This window comes from Cyprinus carpio, chromosome A24 (assembly GCF_018340385.1).
Source record: "Cyprinus carpio isolate SPL01 chromosome A24, ASM1834038v1, whole genome shotgun sequence".
Classification (NCBI taxonomy): Eukaryota; Metazoa; Chordata; class Actinopteri; order Cypriniformes; family Cyprinidae; genus Cyprinus; species Cyprinus carpio.
Window position 1 is genome coordinate 20,415,605 of NC_056595.1, and position 10,279 is coordinate 20,425,883.

Below are 10,279 nucleotides of genomic sequence, written 5' to 3' on the forward strand. Positions count from 1 at the left end.
TTTGCCCGAATCTTTATGTATTTGCTATGTGGAGAAAGTTACACATTGATGAAATATATATAAAATATAAATATTTTTCATGGTGACTTAAAGACAGAAGCCAGAGTTTTGGCATGAGATTTAACCAAACTGCGCGTTTATATGTGTTCAAAAGTTTGGGGTCAGTAAGATTTTACTTTTGAAAGAAATTAATACTTTATTCAACAAAGGATGCATTAAAATTTATCAAAATTGACAGTAAAGACTTTTATAATGTTTCAAAAGTTTTCTGTTTCAGATCAATGCTGTTCTTTTGAACTTTCTATTCATGAAAGAAAATGTATCACATTTCCACAAATTAAGCAGCACAACTATTTTCATTAATAATAATAAGAAGAAATGTTTCTTGAGCAGTATATCAGTCAATTAGAATATTTTCTGAAGGATCATGTGACACTCTAGACTGGAGTAATGATGCTGAAAATTCAGCTTTGCATCACAGGAATAAATTACATTTAATTTACATTACAGCCTTGTTGAGCACTCAAACAAACTTACCCAAATTTTTGAATAGTAGACTGTGCATAAATAAGATTTGGTGTACAATAAGGCTCTTGAACATTCATCCACTCACATAACATCCTCCTTTGAATGGGTCAGTAAGGTCACATGACCGTTGCCATTCTAACAAATCTCTTATTAATTAAAGAAAACAGGACTGGAACCGAATTCTAATTACAAATAAATCTTTGAGTCCAATAAAGCAGCTGAAATGTCAACTTATAGATGGGCTGTATGCTGGCCAGGTATTATGGGTATGATTAATACATGTAGAAAAAAAAAAGGCTGAGAGTTTACTGGTACTGTGACATTAAAAACTGCGGTGGAGTTACATGATGGTGACCCTCTCAGGTGAAACGTGGGCAGCGGGTCTCTCGTGGTTGGTGCGGCTCTGATTGGAGTCTAATCCACGCCTGATCCGTTTCAGCTTCCGGCTCACACAGGGAAGCAGCAACACCACTTTTCCAACAATCACTGTGACAGGCAGAACCAGGGCCAGGACAAAATTGGGTGGCATGTAGAAGCGATAAGAGTCCTCCAGAAACGCCCGCTGCCAGCCGAAGAGCAGAGCGTGGAACGTGGAAATGAGCAGGGCGATGTATCCTAGAGTGGACTGACAGGATATAGACACTTGTTTGACGTCTGATTTGTCTGAGGACCATAGAACACTGAAGCTGCAAGATTGGAGGACAGAGATTGTCTTACCTGGATAAAGCTAAACTCTCGCCAGTTGAGTGCATTGTGCACCGATGGAATGGAAGTGACAGCTAATAGAGAGAGGAGCCCCAATCCCATGATGCCAAAGGAAAGGTACATCTCCACTCTCCAAACTTCCTCTTCATTCCATGAGTTCTCTATGTTGGCATGCACCTACAGAGAAAGACAAAATAAGGTTTGTTTATAGGCTATATTTTTTATTTAAATTTTATTTTATTACAATATTTTACATTCAAGCTACCATATTATATATTGCCATATTCCTGTTAATAATTTTTTTGTTTATATAAATATAAGGTTATTTAGATATATAAATGTATATTAAAAATCAATTTTACATACACAAAATTATTTTAAATGTACAGTTTTATAGGGTTTGGTGCAAAATATATAAAACTGGGGAAACATTTCTTCTTCTTATTATTATTATTATTGATGATGATTATAGGATGATATAATGCTTATAAACAAAATAAATCTGAACTACAACTGAATTTGCTAAAACATATATTATTAATAACTTTAATAATAATAATAATAATATAGTTTCTATTAATATAATTGTATCTATTATTTGTGCATTTATATATTCATTTTATATGTTATTGACAATATTTATTATTATTTGTAATATTATTATTTCTTTTGTTTTGTTGTATCAGTATGTATGTATTTATCTAAATATTTATTTACATATTCATCTATGATGATTATTAACATTGTTATTAACACCGATTATTAATTATGATTAGTATTAATAATAACAACAATACATTATTTATTAATATTATTGTATCTCTATATCTATTTAATTATTTACTTTTTATGATTATGAGAATGATGTTATTATTAATTAACAATGACTATTATAAGTACAATAATAATAATTATAATAATACAATAATTAACAATAATAATGAAGTTTCTATTAATATCTTTGTATCTCTATTATTAATGTATGTATTTATATATTTATTTTTATATTTTATTAACAATTATTATTATTATTATAATCACTATTATTATGATATTAGCCAGACCCTCAAAATTTGTAGTAAAATAAAAATTAATAAAATAATAACCCCCCCCCCATATACAACAGTGTGGTCTCTGTGTATCTGAGATGTGTGAAACACACAGAGATGTTGTTATGGGATGTTTTGAGCATCAGGTATCTCTCTGAGCGTCTCATGGGCAGGCAGAGGCTGTACAGCACGTGAATGCAGCCAAAGAAGAAACTCAACAAACCAAGCTGTTTGCGGCTCTCCAGCCAGCCCTCCAGCCAGGGCGGGAAACGACGGTACTTCGTTCCGTAGATGAGCTGGTAAGCGGCAGCAAGCTGTCCTGCTAAATACACCAGCGCTAGCAGAACTATGGCCACTACAGGCAGCGTCCTGTTCACTATTTCCAGAGGAATCTTGTAGAAGAAACTCTGTCTGGTCTTCATATAAGGATGGATAATATCCCGTACAAAGGAGTAAGCGAAAAAGAAGATGGATAAGGCGACCGCGATCAGAACAGGTCCTTTCCAGGCGGTGAAGAGATGCAGTGGCATATTCTCGATCTCTTTGGCAGAAGAGAGGGCGCCCATGTCCACAGGGATGAAACTGAGCTGACGGGCCAGTTCAATGAGCTGCTGTCGAGCGTCCACTGAATTACTGCAAATATAGACCTGTAGAAAGAGATAACAAGCAATCAATAATCATTCCTTTCAAAACATTCATTAATTCACAGCAGCTGTTAGGCTGATATATTGGTGACCAAATCATTGTTGGTCACTTCCAGGTTAAAATTAGATTTTGAATGTCAAATGTAGTCACAGACTGGATCCCACTATATATATGCATGATCGTTTAAAGTAGCAACAATTCCCTAGAACCCATAACTAGAGTGGAATTAATTCACTGAGTTTATAAGGTTTCAAAATTAGACTGTGAGATAAAAGCAAGTTTATGGCATGGCTGTAATGGATCTTTGATTGTGTTAATAAAATCTTTTCCTCTTTCAGCTCACAGAGCATCCACAGAGAGGGCAGCTCATCTTTTTATGATTCTAATCAGCTGCTCACAGGAAGTAAGACGTTTACTTTTACTGCTGGCTGGAAGAGGTCTCTGCTAATATGAGAAGACATAATCCTCATCATCATCTTCCACCTCCTCATCTTCATTCTGTGGACACTAATACACTTCAGGAGTGTCATTAGCATACTGAGGGCTATAATTTTTTTTTTTTTTTTTTTTGACCCACAGCATTTAGTACACTGTTGAACACAGCAGCAGGGTCTGTAATATTTTATTTTTGTTTTATTTTATTTTGCCTATACTGAAGTTATAGAGTTTTTATATTTAGTAAAACTAAAATTATAAAAAAAAATAAAAAAAAATGTTAATTGAAATAGTTATAGAGCAGTAAAACAGTGTGGATCTGTGTTGTTTAGTAAAAAACTAATTAATTGAAAAAAAAGCTAAAACAAGATGCAATTATTAAAAAAAAATAAAAATAAATGAGCAATATTGCCTTGTCAGTTAACTGAAATAAAATAAGTACTAACATTTCTGAAAATAAAACTGAAATAATAATAAAGCTGAACAGAAATAGTTTTAAAAAATAATTAAAATTACAAAATCATGCAACAGAATTACTAAAACTAAATTTGAAAAATAAAATAATAAATATTAAAGCTACTTCAAAATATTAATAAATAAATTTAAATACTAAAATTACTAAAAATAAAACTGAAATAAAAATAAATTAAAGCTGAACAGTAATATTTTTAAAAAATAATTAAAATGAAAAAAGCACATAAAAATTAATAAAACTCATAGTGAAAAAAATAAAACAAAACTAAAAGTAACTTCAAAATATTCATAAGTTTAACTAAAATTACTTAAAATATAACTGAAATAAACAAATTAAAAGCTGAACAGAAATATTTAAAATAATAATAATTACACATAATGCACATAACAGAATTACTAAAACTAAAATTGTCAAATAAAAACATAAAAAAGTACCTTCAAAAGTAACTTCAAAATATTAATAAATACTATAATAGTACAGAAATAATACTTAAATAACACTGGTACTGTATAGATCATAAGGACTGAAATTGAGTCCAGGTCGAGACACTGTGTCTGGGCTCAGATACAGATTGGACAGACTGTTCTGAAGTTCTGCCAAACAGCTGAACAGAAACATTGTGAGCAGTGTGTTTTAATTTGCCAAACTTGCAGCATGTTTAATCCATTAAGATATTCTTGAGTGTTGTGGCTATCGTAGTACACTGAATTTTGTACAACATACCTGTCGACTAGAGTCTCTGGGGCCGGACTGCATGGCCCAGGATGAGATCACATTGAAGCCTTTGACCACAATGGATTCTGGGAACAGGGAGGCTAGGTATTCTGCGTTTGATTCTGGATACTGGTTGATCCGTCTGTTGTTGCTGACATCCACCAGTATTTTTCCAGCCAGCAAATGCTTGATGTCCCAGATGGAGGAATAGTGCTCTCGGCGAATGGCCAGTAGCACAATGTTGGCCTTCCCCACTGCATCCTCATGATGGGTCACGTCTACCACGTGCGGGAATGACTCGGCCGCTCTCTTGGGCTGTCGGCTCCCCACCACCACGTGAAACCCGCTGCGGAGCAGCCGGAGGGTCAGGCTTTTGGAGAAGTCTCCAGAACCGATGATGCCGACCGTGGGCTTGCCGGATCCCTCTTTGGACACGTTCTTCAGCCCGTTTGGTAGGAAGCAGACTTTGGTGCTGGCCGGGCTGCTACCCAGCAAGGAAATAGAGTCCATTTTCAAGCCCGAAGCACCTCGTACTGGATCTTAAGACGCTATAATGGAATAATGCTTTGTTAAATGAAATATCAGATGCCTATTATTATTATCTCTTTAAATTTGTCAAGAACTTATATTTCACCCCAAAATAAAAAGACAAATATTTTTATATAATTATTTATTTTGATATGAAATATGACTGGAAACATCCTTTCCGGAAATATTTGTACAAAAAAAAAAAAAAAAAACACAGTACAACAAATACTACTATGATTTTAAAATGCATGTCATTTTAATTACTGTATTATACACTCACTGGCCACTTTATTAGGTACACCTTGCTACCAGGTTGGACCCCCTTTTGCCTTCAGAACTGCCTTAATTCTTCATGGCATAGATTCAACAAGGTGTTGAAAACATTCCTCTGAGATTTTGGTCCATATCGACAGGAAAGCATCACGCAGTTGCTGCAGATTTGTTCGATGCACATCCATGATGTGAATCTACCTTTCCCCCACATCCCAAAGCTGCTCTATTGGATTGAGATCTGGTGACTGTGGAGGCCATTTGAGTAAAGTGAACCCATTGTCATGTTCAAGAAACCAGTCTGAGATGATTTGAGCTTTTTGACATGGTGCATTATCCTGCTGGAAGTAGTCATCAGAAGATAGGTACACTGTAGTCATAAAGGGATGGACATGGTCAGCAACAATACTCGGGTAGGCTGTGCCAAGAAAATATCCCCCACACCATTACACCACCAGCCTGAACCATTGAGACAAGGCAGGATGGATCCATGCTTTCGTGTTCTTTACGCCAAATTCTGACCCTACCATCTGAATGTCGCAGCAGAAATCGGGACTCATCAGACCAGGCAACGTTTTTCCAATCTTCTTTTGTCCAATTTTGGTGAGCCTGTGCGAATTGCAGCCTCCGTTTCCTGTTCTTAGTTGACAGGAGCGGCACCCGGTGTGGTCTTCTGCTGCTGTAGCCCATCTGCTTCAGGGTTGTGAGATCAGAGATGGTATTCTGCATACCTTGGTTGTAACAAGTGGTTATTTGAGTTACTGTTGCCTTTCTATCATCTCTAACCAGTATCCCCATTCTCCTCTGACCTCTGACATCAACAAGGCATTATCATCCACACAGCTGCCGCTCAATGGATATTTTCTCTTCTTCTCTGTAAACCCGAGAGATGGTTGTGCGTGAAAATCCCAGTATGTCTGGCACCAACAACCATTCCACGTTCGAAGTCACTTAAGTCCCCTTTCTTCCCCATTCTGATGCTTGGTTTGAACTTCATTGAGTTGCTGCCATGTGATTGGCTGATTAGCAATTTGTGTTACCAAGCAACTGAACAGGTGTACCTAATAAAGTGGCCGGTGAGTGTATATATAATATCAAGTATTTTTAAATCATGGTGGTATGTCTTTTATTTTGTAGAAATGTGTCCGTCACAGCATGATTTTCATTATTGTATTACAGTGATGGGAATCTAATGACAATTATCACTGAGAATTTTGACAATTATAAATAATCTCCCAAGTAAACTATAATCTGGATGCATTATAGTAGTGAGAACTGAGTGGGAAATGTGCCTAATATAATATGTCATAATATAATAATAAAATATTAATAAATAATATAATTAATAAAATAATAACAACAACAATATTAATAATACCAATAATAATTCAGTAATAATTAGATAAATAATAATAAGATTACATTTAACATAGCTTCATTATTAAAACAACAACAACAAAAACAATATTAAGATCCACAGGTTGGATGTGTGTAATGTAGGGTTTCCTCATAAATTGTTGGAAAGGTATTCCAACAAAGAATACAGAATAGAATAGAACAGATTAGAATAGAATATCAATAATATAATCAAATTCTGTATTCCTCAATACCATGCCATTGAAATCTCAGAAAGGCTGTGTGACCTGTTAGAGTAGGAAAGGTGATTGTTTGCTCATATGAAAACAACAGAACATAATTGCATTTTATTATTATTATTATTATTCATCAAAGAAGATCAGAAACAATATCTATATATTTATATAATATCAGGGGCAGTTTGCTCTGTAAATAAAGCATTATGATGGTAGAATAGAGCATGACGCACCCTATTTATTTGTAACTGCGAAAAACATCTCAAGGTTATAATGTTACCTGTAATGGAATCTGCCGTGGCACCATCGAGCAAACCGATGCAGATGTGTGCGTCCCTCACCGGTGACTGTTTCCCCGCCCTCTGCCCGTTTGATTTGCCACGCTATAGTCGCATACAGAGAAACTACATCTCTTTCATTGGGTGGCAGATGTTTCTAAACAATAGCTGTTCTTTTCCTCTAGGGGGCGCGTGGAGGCTCAAAAAGAGAATTCTTTGTTGAATTTATTTCAAATGTCAGCACGCTTGTAATTTCAATGGATTTATTTGTGCACTTAACAGTGTAATCGTTTTAATCTATTAGTTTAGTTGGTGTTGACCCTGACTTACAGACGGAAATAAGTCCCAATAATCTTTATTATGCGATTTTGCGAAGCCTTTATCACGGACGAACGTGATTGGTTCACCCTGATCAGCGCTGAGAAAAAAAACAGTTACTACGTGACATGTGTCGTCATGAACAATATTTTATTCCTAAACAAAATAAACTGATATTGATACAGCCATTGTGTTAAACATACAATGTTAATACATAAAACAGCATTCGTTTGGCCGCTGAACCCTCCGGTCATCATAAACCATGCTTCTTGATAAGTTGCCGTTCTTGTTTTTTCTATTTCTATGGTTTTACGTGTTGTAGTGCTGCAGCACGAGCACGTCTCTGATCTGCTGTGTGAAGAATGCCCTCTGCAGAAGGATACACCTCTGGGTTGATCTAGGCTGGTTATAATGAACTATCACCATTATTGTGTCTTTGAGCAAGACACTTTGTAAAGCATGTTTAGCAAAGCTAAACTTTTCCTAAAAAATGCACATAAAATAAACGTAGGCCTAGCCTACACAAAATGCTCATTTACTCGTTTAAACCTGTTAAATATGCCAATTATGCAATATTAAATATGCACAAGTGATAGCGACCCCACAGAAAATGAAACATATAATGTGTTCAATAATTCACAACCTATTCCCATAACATTGTTTATTTAACAACATTTAAATATTTAAGTTGCATTTGGGGAAATAAACAAGTTTTGTGCCCGTTTTAAAATGTTTTATAAAAAGCCTAATAAAAAAATTCTGACAATTACCCCAGTATAAAATGGGTACCCCAGTATAAAATTATTATCAATGTGTTATAAAATTGTAAAATATAATATATATATATATATATATATATATATATATATATATATATATATATATATATATATATATATATATATATATATATATATATTTTTTTTTTTTTTTTTTTTTTTAATTGAGCTTGTTTTCTCATTTCTGTCCACAGTGAATTGCACATCACAGGTGAACAATGACATAGCAATGAATGCACTAGAACAAAACCCTTTCAGCCAAACGCTAATGACAATTTCATGTGAGAAGGATTGAAACAATTCATTAAAATTAAAAGCCCTGCTATGGGCTGTACAACAGATTACTGGAAAAACCTGCAAATAATGACACATCCCACTGTCTCTCACTCATCTGCTGGTTCAAAGGCCGAAAACACACAGTATACTGGTTCAGGATCAGTTGAAAATGTTAAACATGTGAATTTTCAGTTCAGAGATTAGTGAATAAAATCTAGAAAAATATAAATATATAGATAAAATATAGTATTTATCCATATATAGATATTTATCCATCTATTTAGATTCAGGCCTGCAAAGTACAGCATGTTGTTCGTGACCACAATGGTGAAAATCTCTTACTGTGCAGGGACGGGTAATGCTGCAGCACATCCTAGAGGAGTGTGTGTATGGAGGTCAGAGGAATATCATATGACTTGCTGAAGAGGATGTTAGTGTACAGTTTATGGGGTAAAGCTTGGTTTGAGGCATTATTTTGGAAGTGGTTGCTAAACCATGTTAAAAAAATGTGTTGTATCTGCAGATGTTAAATGGATAATTCAAACTAAAGATATTTTGAGGAACCCCATTGACTAATTGTATGGACAAAAAAATGTTGGATCCAGTGTTCTTTAAAACATTATTTTGTGTGTGTACTCCACTGGTGAAAATAAGCCATACAATTTTGAAGCAATTTTCCTGTTTCCTTATCTGTCTTGTCCAAACTTTCCAAAGTTTCTGATAGTCAATTTTAAAGGACTATTAAGAATATGATAAATTTTTGTCCTCAGGGAAAAGGACATCAGGGAAAGAGTGACTTGAAGTTTTCACTTTAAAAAACGTACAGTAATTGTTCTTACTTCACTCAGACTAGAGACTACTTTTTGAGCTCAACATACACACTATACCATCCTTTGATTCTGTTTCTGTCCTGTAAAGACCTCTGGAAAAACCTCTGACTAAACTAGTTGCAGCAGAGACTAAAATTATGTGTTTATTGCTCTTCATTAGTATTTTTGCATTAGGAATATTTGAATTCTGCTCTGCTGGGACTCTTCATGCACAGTGCAAAGTCGAGTGGTAAAGTAGCTACTCTTTTGTATTATTATTATTATTATTATTATTATTATTATTATTATTATTATATTTTTATATAAAAAAAGCTGCATAAAAGATTATGCAATTTTTAGTGTTAGATTTGCTTACATAATTTAAACAGTATAGGAAACATAAATGATTGTGTGCATTTGTTTATTTTATAATTATATATTTTTTTATATATCTGTAGATGTATTTGTTCAAAATTTAGTTAATATATGTATATATAATGTATTTTGGAGTTTTAGCTGTCCTGTATTTTTATAAAACTACTTATATTTGGTTATAATGTTCATACAATGTTTAATACATTTAATTTCTAAATATCATTATGAATTACTTACTTTAAATAATTTTCCCCCCTATATTTTGCCTGTTTATAGTTTTGTCACAAAAGTTTAATATTCAGGGGGAAATTACAATTCAGTTTTTTAGTACAATTATATAGTTTTATGTAACTACATAATGTAGATGTGGAGTTTAGGGAAATGCAATTTGATTGTACTATATTAATTTAAGTGGTCAGTGCAATAGCTTCGCTTTACACTAGATGGCAGCATTTGTATATAGTTTAGCTATATTGAGAACTTGTGTTTGGCTTTTCCCAGGT

General features: G+C 34.0%; 1 protein-coding gene across 1 annotated transcript; it reads right to left on the minus strand.

Moving 5' to 3' along the window:
• Positions 1-389: 389 nt before the first annotated feature.
• On the minus strand, positions 390-5,090 carry LOC109049770 (metalloreductase STEAP2-like). The gene is made up of 4 exons (XM_042714584.1): positions 4,561-5,090; positions 2,396-2,929; positions 1,246-1,410; positions 390-1,153 (listed from the first exon to the last, which is right to left on the minus strand). The coding sequence occupies exons 1-4, from the start codon at positions 5,059-5,061 to the stop codon at positions 869-871; spliced, it is 1,485 nt and encodes a 494-aa protein (XP_042570518.1). The 5' UTR covers positions 5,062-5,090; the 3' UTR covers positions 390-868.
• Between the last annotated feature and the right edge of the window lie 5,189 nt (positions 5,091-10,279).

Coding starts and splice junctions, on each gene's coding strand:
- LOC109049770 (XM_042714584.1), bottom strand. CDS start 5,061: ATGGACTCTATTTCCTTGCTGGGTAGCAGCCCGGCCAGCACCAAAGTC. Junction 2,930..4,560: donor CCAGAGACTCTAGTCGACAG/GTATGTTGTACA, acceptor CTCTTTCTACAG/GTCTATATTTGCAGTAATTC. Junction 1,411..2,395: donor CATCCCATAACAACATCTCT/GTGTGTTTCACA, acceptor CTTTCTCTGTAG/GTGCATGCCAACATAGAGAA.